Source organism: Microtus ochrogaster, unplaced genomic scaffold (genome assembly GCF_000317375.1).
Source record: "Microtus ochrogaster isolate Prairie Vole_2 unplaced genomic scaffold, MicOch1.0 UNK69, whole genome shotgun sequence".
Classification (NCBI taxonomy): domain Eukaryota; kingdom Metazoa; phylum Chordata; class Mammalia; order Rodentia; family Cricetidae; genus Microtus; species Microtus ochrogaster.
Genome location: NW_004949167.1, coordinates 652814 through 671998, shown reverse-complemented (window position 1 = coordinate 671998; position 19185 = coordinate 652814). Strand labels below are relative to the sequence as shown.

The 19185-nt window shown below is 50.5% G+C and overlaps 1 protein-coding gene across 3 annotated transcripts in view; it reads left to right on the top strand.

Annotated features, from left to right (window-relative positions):
* Positions 1 to 19185, top strand: part of Rnf220 (ring finger protein 220) — a 231242-nt gene that overhangs the window by 197446 nt on the left and 14611 nt on the right. Inside the window, exons 4-7 of one of the 3 annotated variants that reach the window (XM_013354799.2) lie at positions 6137 to 6182; positions 9021 to 9122; positions 15662 to 15704; positions 18768 to 18889. In XM_013354799.2, the coding sequence (XP_013210253.1) occupies positions 6137 to 6182; positions 9021 to 9122; positions 15662 to 15704; positions 18768 to 18889 (313 nt within the window). Of the gene's footprint in view, positions 1 to 6136; positions 6183 to 9020; positions 9123 to 15327; positions 15516 to 15661; positions 15705 to 18767; positions 18890 to 19185 lie in introns of those variants that run through there. The other 2 variants (XM_013354801.2, XM_013354802.2) reach the window with 2 other exon arrangements.

Here is a 19185-nt window from a genome sequence, read left to right as displayed (position 1 = left end):
GCTCTAAGAGCTCTTATTCCTAGAGACACAAATGTCAAAAGAATCTGTGGTCACCCTTTAAAAGGCCCACAAACGCTATACTAGGGTAATAATAATAATGAACCTCGTGGAACATTCACTATCTGGCAGATGCTGTATTTATTCTTCACTCCGAGGTAGGTGATACAGTCATGCATTGCTTAATGATGGGTATACAGCCTTAGATATTTTTTCCATGTGAGCATCATGGAGTGTACTTAGATTACACTGTCACTAGGCAGTGCAACCTCATGGGACCACGTTCAGATGTCTAGCCAGCCCGTTGCTAGGTAAGACTCCCATTTTACAGATGAGGAAACTGAGGCACAAACATGTTAAGTGACTTCTCTAAGGTTGCCCACTTAGCAGTAAAAGATAAAATTTGTTCTCAGGCAGTCTTGACACCAATGCCCCGCTCTTCGCCTCCCCTCCTCCATCAGTCACATACCTGGGACTGGCCTGCCAGCGACAGAAAGTGAAGCAACCTGCAGGCTGTCCCAGGAGTTCTGGGTAATATGCTTCCTGCTAAGGGGTCCTCAACCACAAACAGAAAAGAGAGGAACCTGTGGAGCCCATTTGGGCAGTGTGCTTCCTCTGGAAAACAGCTCTTTTTGCCTCCTTAGCGAGTGTTCCCCGCTCACCACCCAGGGCATCTCCCACTCCCTTCTCCTTCTACCCCTGCTCGTGACCCTGCATAAATCCCTCATTATCCACGTTTCTCGGAGCACCCACACCTCGCGACTGTCGGCTCACGTCCCGGCCCATCCCTGCACCCCCTAATGCCCACGCCGCCCTCAGCACGTGCACGCCCTGCGCCCCTGGCACGCCCTCCTCCCCACTGGGTGTCTGACAGCCGGACAGCGGGATCTGCACAGCAAGTGAAATTCCCGTCGGATCGATAAAGCCGAAGCGCTGGCGGCGACGGGTCGATGGTTTTATCTGTCTCGGCCCCGCCGCGCCCGGCGCGCTGACAGTCGGACCGGTCGGCAAAGGCGTTCAAGGGCAGCCGCACCCGCCGCCCCCTCTCCACGCGCGCCCCCTCCCCACGGCCGCTGCGCCCACCGGACTGCGGGCTGGACCAGCCCCGCCGCCGCCCTTGTGATTTATCTGGATTTTTAATTGGAAAAAATTTGCGAATTAATTGATTTCAGGAACTTGCCAATTAACATTGTAATTGGGTGCGTGATAAATTCCCAAGGAGCGTGTCAGCTCCCTCCGGGCTGATGGGCAGCGCAGGCGGAGGGTCCCCGGCCTGGCTGCCCTTGTCCCCGCCCCCTGCTGGTTATGGGGTGAGCCCGAGGAGGGGCAAAACAGATTGGGAAAAGATGACAGAAATACCGGGGCTCCTGAGATTCACCCCACCCACCTTCCTTCTCTCCAACATCAGCATTCTAAACAGACAGACCCATTTACGGATGGGAAACTGAGTCCCTCAGGAGGCAGAAGCCCAAATGTGGGCCTCCCCATTCACAACCTGTGGCCAAGTCTACCTCCCCAGCTCTCCAGCTCTCCGGCTTCCTCCGGGCCTTATGCCTGTCCCCTTTGGCTCCTCTCTCTTTGTTTCTTCAGCTGGATCCTTCTCTCTTCTCCATAACCTGCCCCCTTTCCTCCTATTGCCTTGCCTTGGCCTCCTCTGCCCTCTCTGCTCCTTCCTCAGCCTAGCCCACCTGAGATTGTGGGTGCTGCCGCCAGGCTAACCTCGCAGGTGGTTCTACTTTTGGAACTTCCTAGGTGGACCTCTTCTGCCTTCTGACCTGGACTGCCCAACAGCCTAGAGCAGGTCCTATGTTATTTCTACACACCTGGGGGCTCACAAAAGAAGCAAGGGCTTTCCAGTTCCTAAGCCAACGAGGCTGGTTATCACCAACACTGGCTTGACACGCATGTATACATGCACACATACCTCATTCCCACACAGCTCAGGGCACACACACACACACACACACACACACCCTGAAAGAACCACTCTCCCAGAGAGGAACATTCCCAAGTGCCATGAGCAATCAAGTCCCCACAGGAAGAGCAGTCAAAGTTCCAACCTGCTCCACACTAGGTTTTTCCAAGTTACATCCATAACCCTCCTTCACCTCACCTGATCCTGCCTTCCCCCCTCTAGAACTTTCATAAGGTCCTTAGACACAAGGACTGGGCTACTAAGGACAGAGTCAGGAGGGCCTTCCATGCACAAGGATATCCCATGTGTTAATGGGACATCACGTGCCAGTACGGAGAGTGGGCTGTGGGGAAGAGACAGGGAGGCAAATCAAGGGTCCAGGGGACAACTGATGGGGCTTCCCTAGGACAGTGGCTGGAAGTGGGGGCCACAGAAGAGGGAATTAAGAGGACAGAGCAAGAAGCCAAGGGAGTTAGCTAGGGTCCTTACTAGGAGAAACCATTCTGAGCTGGATGGTTGGGAGTGTGGCAAAAGTAATGTCTGCCGTCAGAGAGAGGAAGCAACAGGTAGGGTTCCAGGTAAGCGGTGGCTGAGATGCTTCTGGGATGGTGTTGGGCTAAGGACTAGATATGTGCATACAGAGAGAGGGACAAGGGCATCGATGGGGGCTGAAGATTGCAGGCGGATGAAAGGGCTGGGTCCGAGATCCCTCTGTGGCCCTTAGACAGGAGTCTCCACCCATTAAGAAGAATAAGCCTTGGGCATGGAGCATTCACAGAGCTGAAAGTGAGGCTTGGCTGGTGGGACTTGAGCTGAGAGATTCTACAAGAGCTGGTCTCTGGGCTGGGAAACAGCCTCCACTGGGAAGTACTTGAAATGAGCTGAAAAAAAAAAAAATCTAAAGGGAGACTGGGTAGCTCTGAAGGCGAGGCGGGGTGTAGAGATGGCAGTGCCCCCACCCCTACTTAAGCCTTATTTAAGGCCGGCCTCGGTGTTTGGTTGGGTAATGAACTAGATAAACAATTCCCCAAATAGATTAAAACGAAGTGTAACTTACAAAGGCGGCTGGTGATGATGGTTTATTCCCGGGCAGGGCACCATTTCTTTATTTCCAAGGATAATTCAGTGTAAATCACCTTAATTAAAAGTGTCAGCCCAGCCCATGAATATTGTACTTAGGAACGCGTTTCCTGGGTCCCAGTTATAATTTAAAACCCATGGATCACTAGGCAGCGAGTGACTGAGCAAGGAGGGAAATTGTTGGGGGCGGGCTGTGGAAACAGGGAGGGACGGAAGGCAGAGCTGATGGGCTGGGCGGGAGCCAGGCTGCCTCCAGCTCAGGACTTAGACCTCTCTTCTAGAGTCAAACCATTCCCCAGGCTCTCCTGGAAACCGGGAAAACTTGGAGTTGAAGGGGTTGATAGAAGCGAAGGGGTGGGGGTGGGCTACTTCTCAGAGCAAGGGAAGGAATCGGAGGCTGAACTGGCCGCATGCAAGCAAAGGGAGGAGCTTTGCTAAGAATAAATGGAAAGATGGGGTTACCAGATCACAGGCTGGACATCCTGACCTCGAATGACCCCATTCTACTTAAAAGTAAAGTCGATGTGCACAGGATCAGCAAGACCCTGCCCAAAGTTGCACAGCAAGCAGAGACGAAAAGAAACTCAGGGTTCTGCACTAGAGCCTAAGTCCCATGTAACTTGAGAGAAGCAGCGTTAGAACTCAAGTTCCAAGCCCTCCATGGGCTGAATGACCACAGAAGTGTCCCAAAGTGTCTTTTAGTCTGTTAGTCAACTTTGTAAAGTTTTGGTCATTCAGTGAAATTTCTATCTATCTATCTATCTATCTATCTATCTATCTATCTATCTATCTATCTATCTATCTGCCCGTCTCTGTCATATACAGTGAATATAAGTAATTCTTTATTCCTTCTTTTTCTGATCTCACCTAAGACAGCCACAATAGCCATATCCCAGTCTAGGGTCAAGTATGCCAACAGTGTGGAGAGCAGATAGCTCTCTTTGTAGGCAGAATGGTGATGCTCTTAGTTGTTCACCGAGTGGCTGAAGAAGTTAAGAAATGTTAAAAAGGGGCTGGAGAGATGGCTCAGCAGTTAAGAGAACTGGCTATTCTCCTAGAGAACTCAAGTTCAATTCCCAGGACCCACATGGCAGCTCATAACTATCTAACTCCAAGATCTGACACTTTCACACAGACATACATACACACCAATGCACATAAAATGAAAAGAAACAAAGAAAAAGAAATGATAAAAGTTGTGAACTAACAAACTAGCTACTCCTCAAGGACAGCTCTGTATGCCCAGTGCCTACATTCTGACCAGGCATAGACCAACAAGGAACGACCTGGAATAGAACAGAACCCTTCCTGGCAGTCCTTCCTATTCTGTGCTGTTCCTGCTGTGTGAACAGACTCTAATCTGATACTCAGACCTGGACCTTCTCCTCTGTGGAGACTGGGGGTCTCTGCACTGCCGTGTGCATGAGTGTGTGCATGTGTGTGTTCCCCTACGTGTCTATATCTGTGGGTGTGCATGTGCCTAAGTGTGTCAGTAATTTACAGGTGTCACCATCTCTGCATGTCTCTGTGTGGACCTCTGGACACGAGCAGCTCCTCATCCTGTCTGCATGGCCGCTGTGAATTTGTCTTTATGGCCATGTCTCTGGGAGTGACCCTGTGGCCTTGTGCATCTGTATGCATATCTGAGTCTCCGGGTGTGACTGCCTGCATCCATGTGCCTGTTGGTAGAATGGAAGTCTGTGTATCTGCCTTGAGACCAGGGCTTCTCAACCTCAGCACTATTGACATTTTGGGTCCGATAATTCTTTGTGAGGGGGCTGTCTGGAATAGTATAGCTTGTTAAACACCATCTACCCACTAGATGCCAGTAGCAATCCCCATTCCACACCCAAGTTTGAACAGTCAGAAATCAATCAAAACTATCTCTCGGGGCTTAGGATATAGCTCAGTGATAGAGCATTTGCCTAGCATACAATAGGTGCACATGTATGTGGCTATGTATGTATGTGTATATGTATATTCAGACATTGCAAGTGTCCCCTGGGTGGGCACACACACCTCATTCCACTGAAAGTCACTATTTTAGCCATTTCTGCCTATGCTTTTGCTTATGCATTACGCATTTTTCTGTTTGGCCTAATGGGTGCCCAAATACACCTGCAGGTCTTCCTATGTATACACTCACTAAGTGCATACATGTCCCGTGTATTCTGCTTGCAATGTATCTGTGTCCTTTCATGCTTTCTGGTTGTCCCTGAGGTTGTACTCTACATATGTGCTTTGCATGGGAGTCTGTGCGGAAAGCCGATGGAAATGGGTTGTGTCTGTCTCTGTGCATGTATCAACAACCCCTTGTATGTATGTATTTGTGTGTGTGCATGAGCATCCGTGCATGCATGCACGCCAGCGCGTGAGCACAATGCAGCCGTATAGTGGGGGCAGCATGCAGGAAGGGACGGGAACGGGGATATTAATGTTTCTGAAGTGGATCTGATTTGATACGTCTTGTTCCATTGTCAGCATCTGTTTAGCGGGATTTGTAATACTCTGTGGCTCCGGATCACTCATGCTTAGCGTGGGATGTGGCCTTGCATACCAATTTTGTTATTAAACACAGCCCTTGCCTCCCCCACAACCTATCCATCACCTCCCACCCCAGCCCCCGCCTGTTCTGAACTGCCCACCATATTTCAGGGCCCAGCTCCCTCCTGCCTGCTGCCCGATGCCGGAGGGCCTGGGGCTGACAAATTGAATCAGGGGGAGATCATTCCTAGCCTAACACAGTTTGCAGCATGTTGGAGGAAGAATTGACAAGAGTCATGTCAGCCCCATCACCCCAATCCCATAGGAACTAAGAGCAGGCTGAGAGCAGGGAGTGGCAGGAAGGGAGCCTCTAGGGCAGACAGAGTCTTCAGGGCTGATTCTAGGTAAAGCCACTATCTTCCAACACTCTACCTGGTGCCTGTGTCCCCTCCAGAGGCCATCATGGTTCTTGGCACCTGGTAGAAGCAGAGCTAGGTCCCACGCCACTGGGTTGAGTGGGCTGGGTGGAGCTAGGCTTAGCTGTCTGGACCATACCATGCTTGCAATGCCTTCTCTTGGGATTACCTTGTTAATCTACCTTTGTTCACGTGACCTGGGCACCAGGTGGAATGGTCACCCTGTTCTCTTCTTTCTTGGCAGCAAGAATTCCCTTCTGAAGGATGCCATGGCTCCAGGCACCCCCAAGGTAGGTGGCCACTTTCCCTCCTGCTCATTCCAACCTAAGTCTTCCCAGGTATGGCTCCTCCTAAGAGAGAGAGAGGCATTCCTCACAGATTCCAAATTTCCCCCAGCATCTGAATGTCAGCAGATGGTACTCATTGCCCCAGAGGTAATGATTGTGAGGGATGGAAATCTGGAGAGAAAGAGGTACTCACAGGATACCTGGTCTCATCCCTCTGGGGAAGGCTGCCTGCTTTCTCTCTGGGTCTCACATTATTCCCCTTGTGTTTCATGGCAACTGAGAAGTGGGTGATGAAACTTGGAGAATGTATTTATTCAGTGGGCGGGAGTGTGGGAAGCTAAGAACAAATGCTAGGCCATGGGAAAGCCCCCAGGGACCCCTGAGGGTTAAAACAAAGTGAGGGTCTTAGGAGGATCACAGGAGAGCGTGTCTCCCACTTCCCTAAAGAAAAGCGGTTTCAAAATGTCTGGGTGGTCAGGGGCCCAGTAGGGAAAGAGGCATGAAGCGGTCCATATATTTGAAAGGCCTAAAGTCACCAGTGACCTCTGAAAGGGTAATTTTGGGAAAAGGAGTCAGTGACAAGTATCACCTCCATGACTTTGGCCAACTGTCCCTTGGGCCTTGAGAGAAGGTAGACTAATCACCCTTATTCAAAACTTGCTAAGCCACAGCCAACTGTGAAAGAGGAACAGAGAATCCAGCCCAGCTTGGGACTGGTGCAGACCCCAGCCAAGGCCTGGAATAGAAAGGGATAGGGCAGCCAGGAGCTGTGGACTGGAGGAAGCAAGAAGCCACAGAGGCCTTGTTTGGCCCTGAATACCATGTTTAACGGTGAAGGAACTGAAGTTCTAGTTCAGCTACTACCTGAGTGTGAGTGGCAAGACCGAGACACCAGAAACCGGAAGAAACCAGCCCTGGCAGACACACCCTTCATCCATACTTACGTGACCCATGGGTCAGAATGTATACCCAGGAAGTCTTAAGCACAGACACATGCCTGCAACCTGGGACACTGGCGTACTGATCACTAGATGCAGAAAAAAGGGACCAGTACTCACCTATTCCCAGGGAAACTCCCCAGAGCTGATCAGTCGCTGGCTTCTTCTAGGCCTTGACCTCAGCTTTAGGGAAGCAGGTCATAGGAGAAAGGGGCAGAGAGCTACTGAGAGGAAGGGAGGGAGAGAGGGAGGGAGGAGAAGAGGGCGAGGGGCCCTTAGACAAGATTGATGGCCTCGTTGCCATTAAGAAAAAAATTAGCCGGTGGCGGCTATCATATTAAAGGGTGAAGAAGCCGTGAATTATTTTCTTAAAGATCTTATCGCTTACAATGATAATTTTACCTTCCAAAAGGCCACTTTTAATGAGGCGGAGAGCCAGGCAAAAAGTCATGATTTAATGCCAGGACTTTTTTTTTTCAAAACACATTTTACTGCTTTTTGGTCCATGTTTAAAAAGCGCCAGTGACCTTTTTTTATTCCGCTTGCCCCAGGTGTAATGTTGAGGCCTCTCAGGGCTTCTAACCTAGAGAGAGCCAGAAACAGACAGAGGAGAGCTTTGTGACTGTTGGGGGGGCCACAGACTCTGTCACGCTGTTCTCTCTCCTCAACATCTTCCTTGGGATTGGGGAAGAACGTTGCCTGATATCTTCTGAGCTGGGGGTGTCACCCCCCAGCCCTCCCATCAGGCTGTGGTAGGTGAAGAAGTCCCATCCCAGGCCATCTGCAGCCTCCCTGCTCCTCCAGCTCCTGAGTCATGAATATATCAGGGCCCCCTGGCACATGAACAGCTGGGACCAGACCCCCTCACTGCTAGGGCCCTTGGCCAAGGATGTGTGTAGCATGGCCACCGCATGCGGGTCACATCCTAAGGTTCAGTCAGAGATGAAGGATAAATGGCCGCTCCATCTTCCCCAAATTGCTTTCTTTGGGCTGTCACTGGTGATTTGGCATGGGTTTCGAGGCTGTGGGGGGACTTCTGGGGAACTGTGTGCTTCCGGCTCGGGAGCTGTGCAAGATGAAGAAGGGAGGGGGCATGGGTCGTTTTCAGGCCTCTGAGCCCCCCCCCCCATTTGCAGCTGAACAGGCCTCGCCAAGAGCTGGCTCTTTGAGCTGAACGTGCCATGTGGTATTTAGACTCGGTGGTGCTCGCGCACAATCTAAAGCAGACAGTTTATTAATCTAAACTGCCGGCGTATGTAGAAGAGGCCATCTGGGATTGACGGAGGGGGATTAGTTTTGCTGGGGTTTTTGCTGGGGTCATCACCACAGCGCAGGGCTAAATGGACCCAGCGTACATCCCTAGCTACATGCTGGAAACTCATACATATTATTTAATTTACTGTCTCTATAGTGGGGCTGCCATCAGCCTGTATTAGGGGCAGGCAAGGTGGCAGGTATGTGGCTTTATCCCCAACCCTTCACATGGGTCCCAGAGTGTCTTGCTCTGGAAGGAAGAACAAAGCTTATCTGAGAGTGGGTAGAGAGTCCCTCCCCTCGAGGTGGAGCTTAACAGAACAAGGTTCTATTTAGCCAGTGTTGAGGTGCATGCATGTAACCTCGGCACATGAGAGGCCGTGTTAGGAGGATCACTGGGAGTTCCAGGCCAGCCAGAACTAAGAGTGAAACACTGTCTCAAACAAAATCAACAAGCAAGGGTCTATATGTAGACCTAACACCCGTTATCCGTCCTCTCTCATAACCGGACTTTCGTGCTTGACCGCGTCACTCCAGATGTTCACAGTAGTCTGCTGTCCCTTTGCCCTCCCTCTGTCTCACTTCTAAAACTCCTGGAGGACAGGAGGTCTCACTTGGCCTGGGGCCGTGTGTCTTTTTCTTCTTCCAGTCCCTCCTGTTGTCTGCTTCCATCAAGAGGGAAGGAGACTCTCCCACGGCGTCACCACACTCTTCTGCCGCTGACGACCTGCACCACTCAGACAGATACCAGGTGAGGAGGGTGTGGCAGGAGGCCAGGACAATCTCACCTGGGTGAAAGACTCCAGCCCATGCATGGTGCTAGCTCCTCCTGACAAGGCCGGAGTTGTGTTTGGTGCTCTTTGTGTCCAGTGCCCTAAGGGGGCTTAGAAAGCACAGGCCTCAGGGAATGGGCCTTATTAAGAGATGGATTTTGGAGTGAGATGCCACATTCTTTGGGGCTCTGCTGGTTCTGCATGCTTTTGAAGGATTCTATCCATTAGGGAGTGGCTTATGGGATTCTTGTCTTATGGGAGGGGGCTAGAAGTATAGTCCAGAATCACTGGAGATTTCTAGCCTCAAAAGACAGACTCCTGGAGTCAAATAAGTATGTGTTCCTGACAAACCTCAATATCAAGTCCAGGGAAGAAGCAGGCAGATGTTGCCTGTGGGTGTCATAGTCAAACAGGAAGGAAATAAGTCCTAAAAAAATCAGAGCAGGAAGGGGACCCAAGGGCAGCTACGAAACTTTTGATGGGCTTTCTCTGAGGTAGAAAGGAGAAAGACCTTCCTCCAGGGTCCCGCCGGGTCTGGGAGATGGAGCGCTGCTTTTGAGAACCCACTCAGATGGCAGAAAACAAGATCCTGTTCCGAGGACCATTTGTTTCTATGGCAGCAGGGCTTTCTAGGGAGTCCCAGTTTGGAAGGGAAAAGGGATCTGACATGGAAAGGCAGAGCAGCAGGTGCTGGTAGCCTGGGTGGACAGCCGTGGTCCCCGTAGGCATCCAGGGCATCTCGGCTGGAACTGAAGAAAGGTATTTCCTCAGGAACTGCTTCCTCCGCTGCCATCCATCAGGATGCCAAGCTTCCAGAGTGGAGTGCCAAGTGCAAATGGGCTGAGAACATGACTCTCAGATAGAGCACTTGGCCTAGAATGGAGCAATCTCAACACCATTCAGGAAAAGAGGACAAAATTTTCTAGGTCTCAGAGTAGGCCAGTCCCAGCCACTCCTCAGTGTGGGGTTGAAATGCATAGTCCAAGGGGTGAGAGATTTAGCTCAGTGGTTAAGAGCACTGGCTGCTCTTCCAGAGAGTCCTGGGCTCACATCATCTAGAACCCCAGTCTGAAGGGATTCAACATCCTCTTCTGGCCCCTGTGGGTACCACACCCACATGGTGCACATATATACATACATACATATATACATACACACATATGCAGGTAAAACACCAGTGCACATAAAAACGAATAGTAAACAATTTTTTAATTATTTAAAAAATAATAGCCCAAAGTGCCATGGCTGGGGGAAAAAATATCTATGTACCCATGAATGCTGTTTTGTTTTTAAATAGTGTGTGTGTGTGTGTGTGTGTGCGTGCTCACACACACATGCAACACATAAGTGTAGATGTCCACGGAGGCCAGAAGCGTTGAATCCCCTACAAGCAGAGTTACAGGTGGTTGTGAGACGTCTGACTTGAGCGCCAGAAACCAAACTTGGGTCCTCTGGAAGCGCTCTTAACCCATGAACCATCATCTCTGCTGCCCCATGAACCCTCTTCTCAGAGAGACCCCAGTCAGCCCCGGATACTACACTAATAAGACAACCAGGCTGGAGGTGGAAACGTGACCTGACTCTAGGGACTTTGGGTGTAAGGAGATAAAACTCTGCTCCACAGAGTTCCCTTCCAACGGATAGGCAGAGAGGCCTGCCCTCAGAGATCCATCCTCCCACTGCTCACTGCATCCTCAACACCACAAAGGAGAAAAGGACCACCAGGCACCAACTGGCTTGCTGACCCCATTCCACTCCTGGATGTGTTTCTTTGTTCTCTGAAGCATATGGGGAAAGCCTCTTGCCTGAAGGAATGTACCCACACATTCCTATCTGGTGTTTATTTGTACCTGATTTAGGGAGGTATGGAAACCTCTAGAGCACATTCAGGTACCCCCAGACTCAAATTCTACCCCGTTCTAGACTCAAAACAGCCGTCCCTACTTTGAGATAGGTTCTCACCATGCTGCCCAGTCTGGTCCCAAACTCACACTGATCCTCCTGTCTCTGCCTCCCTAGTGCTGGTATTACAGCGATGTGCCACTATGGACAAGCATTTCAGGATCTTTTTTTGGGGGGGAGGTGTTGGTCCAAAGCCTCATAGTGTAACTCAAGCTGGCTCACACTCAATGCAATCCTTTTACCTCAGCCTCCTGAATTGTAGGATTGCCAAGTACCTTCTTAAATGACCAATCAGATTAAGCAATTTATAAGCTAAAGTTCAAGTTCCTTGCTTAGCACCAACGTTCTGTGATTTGGATGCAACGTGTATTCCCACTTACACTCTTGCTGCTCCCTTCCACAGTGATTCAGTCTCAACTTACCGAACTAACACTTGTATACACCGTACCTGGCCTACACATATTACCATACAATGCTGGATTATACCTGAAGAAGATGAAAACTTAAATGCACATACACACACTTTCACACAAATGTTTATATCAGCTTTTTTCTTAGTCAGAAGGAACCACCTTCAGTAGGTAAATAAATATACAGGGCAGTGTGCGTGCGCACTACACCACACACACACACACACACACACATACACACACAATTACATCATGTATATATAGTACATTTTCAATATCCATTCTTTAAAAATATTTAGATTTCTTTATTTATATTTACATTTATTTATTATTATATTTTGAGACAGGGTTTCTTTGTCCTGGCTGTGCTGGAACTAGTTCTGTAGACCAGGCTGACTTCAAACTCACAGAGATCTGCCTGCCTTTGCCAGATTTATTTATTTTTATGTATATGAATGGTTTTGCTTTCATATATGTATGTGCACCATGTGAGTGCCTGGTGTCCTCAGAGGTTTGAAGAAAAAGTCAGATACCCTGGAACTAGAGTTACAGATGGTTGTGAGCCACCATGCAGGTGCTGGGAACTAAACTTGGATCCTCTGCAAAAACAATTCCTGTTAACTGCCTAGCAATCCTGCCAGCCCCTCATTATCCATTCTTGTCGAGGGACATCTAGGCTGGTTCCATTTCCTACTTACTATAGATAATACAGCAGTAAACATGGATGAGCATGTCTTTGTGGTAGGACATAGAGTCCTTGTTGACCAGCCATTCCCTTACTCATTCAGCTCATTCAGAGCTGGCCTCAGCACATGGTTCCTGTCCTGTCCACAACTATATTCTTCCCTCTACCTCTCCCTCCCTCTCTTTCTTTGAGACTGGGGAACAATGGGGATTGAACCCAGGACCTCATGCATGCTAGGCAACCACTCTAGCAACTGAGCTACATTTCCAGCCTACCTCTCCTCCCCTTCTTTCCTTAGCAGATTCTAGGTAGTGTCCCACTAAGACAGCGGTCAAAGTTGCAAGGCTTCTTGAGACCAGAATCTGGAAGCTATGCAGCATTGTTTTCATTGCTTTCTATTGGGCAAAGCAAGACCCAAAGCCAGCCCTTAATCAAGGGGGGAGGTGATGCCATTCTGGAGAAAACCTGCAAAGACCGGTGACCACATTTAATGTATCACAAGGAATCTGACTCTTTACTAGACTTGGAGTTCCTCCAAAGCAAAGACCTGGCCTGAGCCTTCCTGAGCAGTCCTTTTCAGAGTTTAAACATGGTGAAAAGGGAATAGTGGGTTTCTAAGATAGCACAATGAAAGGAAAATCACCACAAGCCTCACAGAGGGGGTAATGACCAACCTGCGTTTCAGAGAAGGTATAGAAGTTCCCCTGGGTGAATGAGGAAGAGAGATATTCTAGATACAGGCAATACTGTATGCAAAGAACATAGTGGAATAATGTGGAATGGTATATTGAGGGACCTGGTACAATCCAGTTTTGTTGAAAAGGTACGTGCTCCCAGAATTAAAGCTAAATGTTCCCTGGATGTGTTTTTGGAAAATGAAATTGGCAGGACACGAAACCGGAAACCAGCTGGGGATCCCCTGCTTGTTCTGCCGTCCCAGGCAAATGTGCTGGACTTTACACATCACTGGAAGCTGGGCATTCCCAACTACCCAGGAGGCAGAGCAGGACCAATTGCAAGCTGAAGCCAGGTCCGGCTCAAGTTCAGAGTTCAACTTGCTAGACCCTGTTTGAAACTAAAATACTGAAAAGCGACGGAGGTGTAGCTCAGAACTAGAGCACACTCTTAGCATGTGGCCTGATTTTGATTCAGTCCTCAGTATGGGAAAAAAATCAAATCACCAGATTAAGCAGAGGGTATTGGTTTCCGGTTTGGATTCCTATTGTCCCCTGCTGAGTGTCTAACCCATTTCAACCATGATGTCACTTTACCATGGCAACTGTACAAGGTAGAATTCATGGTCTCCAGACTTTTCTAGTAATATAACTTATGAGAAACAAGTTAAAATTTGAAACAGAAATCTGTGTGCCCCTCTATCCCAGATTGTCCCTGTGCTAGTCAAGGTTTCCATTACTGTAACTCATTCCTGAAATGAACAGCTTACTTTGGCTCATGGTTTTAGTCTGTGATTGGTTGGCCTTGTTGCTTTGGGTCTGTGAGGGCACAGAAGACTTTTCACTAGGCCCACCTCTTCCAGGTTCTATCACCTCACGATAGAACTCAGCCAGAGACCGAGCCTGTAACACACTGCCTTTAGGGGATATTCTAGTTTCAAACGAGAGCAATTCCCCAGCTCTTATTGGCTCAGGGCTTGTCCCACTGACAGCTCCTTCACGGTAGACCTGTGTTTAGTGACTAGACTAGATACAGATGAGCAGCCTTCCAAGAAAAGAAATATTTAAATAGTGAAAAGTACCCATGATCAGAGACTGAGAAAACTCATAGACAACAAACCCAGTAACAGGGTAGGAAAGAGCAATGGAGCCTTGCCAGAGCCCTGCTGGATAAACAGCAACGAGCCGTGGCTATCACAGAGCATGGAGCCATCTGAACCCGGCACACAGTGTTCAAAAGATCTATCGATAGCTCTGCAGAGGTGGTGGTGGGGTGTCGGGGCGCAAACGACGGAACAGATGTGGTACAACAGACCAGAGGAGCAGGCCGTGCAGTGCGAGTCAAGTTGAAGATCTCTGGTAAATCCTAGAGAGATTTAAAGGAAGGGAGAGATGTTAATTTTGCCCAAAAGAAGGATCATGTGTGGAGGATTGGTTGCAGGGAAACTGGAGATCAGGAAATGAGCTGAGAAACACCTGCAATTGAGAGAGCCAATAGAAGCTAAGCATTGTGAAAACCAAAGTAGTCAGAGAAGAAATCCTGAGGGTTGTCCTCCTATAGCTGAGACGTGCTGGCTTCTGGGTTTCACAAATGACTCTCAGCAGCCCCAGCTCTGGAGTGTCAGCCCACCAATGCAAATTTATAGAAGCAAAAACGATAGAGATGGATATAATCTTTCAGGAGGGGAAGCTTAAGGTTGTAAGAGATAGAGAGGAGGTGCAGATAAGAAAATTTAAATATTTAAAGGTAGATTCCCAAGATCCAGAAGATTCGCAGGACTGTGGTGGCACATACCCCAACAGAAGGCAGAGGCAGGCGGATCTGTGAGTTCGAGGCCAGCCTGGTCTACAGAGTGAGTTCCAGGACAGCCAGGATTATTAAAGAAACCATGTCTTGAAATGGAGGGAGAGAGAGAGAGAAATTTCACCATGAGAGATAAATGTGAGTGGCATCAAAGGCAACCGAGTGAGCACACTTGACAAATGTCCTGAGAATCCAGGAGAAAGACGCCTATTTAGATAGCTGTTGGCCTAATGGGCACGTGATACTTATGGGCGCTCCGGGAACGGCCTGCAGGCGATGAAAAGTGGGGTATCCTACACCGAGCTAGAGGCTGTTATGAAGTGGGCTTTGGCGGCGATAGGCCCCGCAGATGAGCGGGAATGCCTATGCCTTCTCCCTGGAAAAGCACTCATTGGAGGTGCTGCCCTGGACCCGCGCGCGCAAACCAGGAGCCCAGGTCGAGCCCAGAGGCCGATGGAGCGTGGCGTGGTGGGAAGCACCAGTGGGCAGCCCAGGCCGGGGCGGAGAGTCCTTAGGGGCTGTGGGAGGGGCCGGAGGGGGCGGCCCCAGCAGGTTGTTACCCCGTAGCCAAGCCGCAATTTCCTGGCCCGGGTCTGCCCGCAACCCCCTCCCGTGAACTTTCACCCCCGGCGCGTTACGGCGGCGGGTCACGTGATCAGGACCAACATGGCCGCCGCCGCTGCTGGAAACTGAGGTGCCGCCGCCGCCGGGCAGCCGGGGGGAATCCGCCCGCATCGCCGCCCTCGCCGGCCGGGCTACCGCGGGGCCCAGAGCACCAGAGGCTGGGGCTGGGGCGGCACCGCCCGGCGGCCGGGGGTCCCGTTAGAGCAGCCCTGGCGGCTATGCCGAGGGCCCGGAGCGGCCGGCGGAGCAGGGGGCCCGGCGAGAGGGAGGAAGTAGGTTTGTTTACGGGCTGTTTGGGGCGGGGCGGGCCTGGGTGAGGGTCAGGTATTAGGGTAGGGGCCGGGACTCCAGGCCGCGTCTGACGCTCTGTGCTTTATTTATTTATTTTTTTTTGCATCTGCCGGGGATTTTCTCCCAGACCTTCCTGCGAGTGCGAGCCAACCGGCAAACCCGACTGAATGGTGAGTCCGGTCCGGCCCCTCCCTCCGCCCCACCCCCGGCCTCCTCCCTCCTTCACTGCCCGCAGTTCCTGGCTTGCCCGGGTCTCTTCATCATCGGGCCAACTGACTTTTTGGCAGTCCCAGCGTCTGAGAGTGCAAACCAAGGCTGCCGCCCTCAGTTTCCCCGTCTGTCTAATGGAGGGTTACGGTACTCAGCTCTTGCCCAAAGCCTTTCTAAAGGCCCGAAAGAACCCTGGGGGACAATAAGTGTCGGAGAATGAGGAACAAGCTACACAATTCCACTCGGGAGCTCAGCTTTGAATTTGCAGACTGCTGGGACCTCACTATACAAGTCGGCAGGGCGCTGCGAATGTTTTTCTTCTAGTTTTTAATCAGTGCCCAGTAGTGTGAATGCAGCCTCTCTGCTGAGACTTGACAATGCCATGAGATCTGGAGTTCCCACGGCAACAGGAACTAACTCGTCCCAGGGCTCTTTGAGTTATCAGTCGGCCCACATTTCACAAAGGTGATCAGCGTGGGCTCGACAGCTCTTAGAGGCCTTTTCTGAAAGCAGGCCGCGCATGCACTACCTGGCGGTCCCTTTTTGGATTCAAACCTCTGGAGCATTCCTGTTTGCTGAACACAATTGAATGGTCCCGCTTTTTGTGCTGACTGAGGTGTGGTGTAAGTTGGGGTTCGCTGTAAAGGGCTTAGGGTCTCTGGGCCAGCTGGTGAGTCAGACCATGGATGTTTACGATCCCCAGCCCCTACGACTTGATTGCGCCCTCCAGGTTTAGCCCAGTGTGGAAAAGAGAAAAACACTGACTGTGGGCTGGCGCCATTCTGTCTCTGAGAGGGAAATACCTGCATGTGTTTTATAAATAGGGAAACTGAGGCTCTGGGAGTTGAAGGCCGCTTGTTTGATAGCATCAGCTGGTGTAGGTGAGCATGATTAAAGCCCGCTGTTCCAGCTTCAAGGACCGAGCAAAACCTGCCACATCGCGGAAAGCTTGTTCAGGACTTCCAGGAGTGGTCAGGGGAAAGCCAACCGTCCTTGCTTGCCTGGGAATTTGCAGGTGAACGCGGCCTGTCAGGGGCTGGAAGGGACATCCAGCAGTATTGCGCTCACTCCTTTCTTTATTCAGTGGTCAGATCTTTTTGTTTGGAGATGAGGGCCCATCATATAGCCCAGGCTAGCCTGGAATTTACAGGCATTGAGCCACCATTACTCAGATTCAGTTACTGGATTTACCACATCATGGGTAGTTAGCCTCTCTTCTTACCTAGGGAGGTGCCTTCAGGTTTGGCAAGAATGTAAGGGACCTTTGTGAGCACACTGCTCCACGCTACAGTTCCAATACCTCTAGAGCTTTCACCAGTTCCCTTCCGATGTCTTGCATGCTTTCTTTATCCCTAGCTCTGCAGTGCGAAGCTTGCCTGAGCCTGAAATTCCAAGGGTTGGGTCAAGCAGAGCAGATCTGGATCTATAAGCACAAAGGACCCAGAAGACGGTCACAGCATCTCTGTAGTGGAAACACAGGGAATTGCAGCAATAGCTTAGGCTGACAGACCTAGGTTCTGTAATTCCACAAGTTTTTATAAGCTTTGGCTCTTTCTGGGGCCGCTGTTCCTGCAGTTTGAGAAACTCGCTACCTCAGATCCTCGCCAGGCAAAGAGGCAGGGGCCCTAGCGAACTCATGGGATCAGCCTCCCTTATAAGGCTGAGGTGGGAGCCTCTTGGGTGCAAGGGGGGCATTCTAGGCTGGAGACTCAGGCTTGCCTTTGATACTTGTTGAGTACTTAGGCATGTTCTGTGATAAGGTTTCTTCATTTGTTAAAATGTGGGAAGACAAGCCAGGTGTGGTGGCACACACCTTTAATCCCACTCAACAGCAGGTGGATTTCTGTGAGTTGGAGGACAGCATGATCTACAGAGTGAGTTCCAGGATAGCCAAGGCTACATAGAGAAACCCTATCTCCAAACAACAAGTGGGAAGACATTCTTTGCTTCAGATGTAGATGCCAGTGAAGCCTCCTTTTGTGCCACAGTGAGACATACCTAGCTACAGCAGCTCTGAGACCCACATACAGTAGAGACCCTAACCTAGCACTGAGCTCTGGCCTGTGTTTCCCTCTCTTGACTATTCATGAATTTCCCATCAGGGTCTGCATACCTAAGAGAATTCTTCCTGGCCCTTCAACAGAAAAACTTTCCCTCCATGACAAGTTCCTTAACCCTTCCCCCATCAGTCCAGTCTCAAAGTGGCCATCACTTATCCTGCTGTTGCATTCTGGGAGGGGCGAAAAGGAAAGAGTCTCTTGTTTTGACCTCTTCCTGCCTTGGTGACAGGAGGGCGGCAGAGAAGGATTAGTGAGCTAATTAGAAATGATTGCATCTCTCAGCATTAATTAGCAGTGCTGTGGGCTTGCAGTGTGCGCCTTGGAACTGAGCCCCCTTTGGGACAGCATGGCAGGCAGGTCTCTGCCTCTGGGGCCTGCCAGTCCTCTGTACTGATTAGACATGATGGGACAGATTTGGATAAGAACTATGAAGCCTGCCCCCTTCTGGTGCCCTGACCTGGCTGCCCAAGGTTTAACCCAGACCCTCTGTACTTTTACAACTGGGCCTCAGTCTCCTTTCCTGTAAAGTGGGATCTGCAGAGACATCAGAGATAGTGCTCTTGCATGACCTTAAGCGGTATCCTAGGTGCCACACTTGGGGTGCTTGGTCCTGGAACAAAGGAAGTTTCTAAAGGGTGAGTAAACAGTAGATCAGATCAAGCCTTGGAATAGCCTGGGATTTTAAGAAAATCTTTAGAGCTGTATTTCCAAGCACCAGTGAGTAGAGTCTATGGGTTTGGTTTTCTGGAGCCATCCAGGGAGTTTCTCTGCCTGCTGGACTCGCTGGGCACTGCAGCTAGGGAGGGTGGGCTACACTTGAGGCAGCTGTGGCCATCAAGGAGCAAACCTGGGTCCCTGAAGAGTAAGAGGCGCTGAAGAATGAGGGCTGCATCAGGTACTGAACTACAGAGCTACAGTGACCATCAGCTTATTTTGTGCTTTATTTTCTGTTTTTCCATGCAGCTCGGATTGGGAAAATGAAACGGAGGAAGCAAGATGAAGGGCAGGTATGTCCCCTGTGCAGCCGCCCCCTGGCAGGATCGGAGCAGGAGATGAGTAGGCATGTGGAGCACTGCCTTTCCAAGGTAGCGGGGCTGTGGCCTCCCTTCCTCCTCCCTCCCTCCTCCCTCCCCAACACTGCTGCTGATGCCCCTAATCTCTGGGCTCCTTTCTAAGGTAGCGGGCTGTGGCCACCCACCTCCCTCCTCCCTCCCCGACACTGCTGCTGATGCCCCTAATCTCTGGGCTCCCGGCTCTCCACGTGCTATCAGCTGCTTCTTCCCCTCTGCTCTTTGCTTTCCTCTTTTGCTCTCACTTCCACTTATTCCCTGTTTGGGCTCCTGTGGAAAATTATGGGGAAGAGGCCCAGGTCTTCGATTTT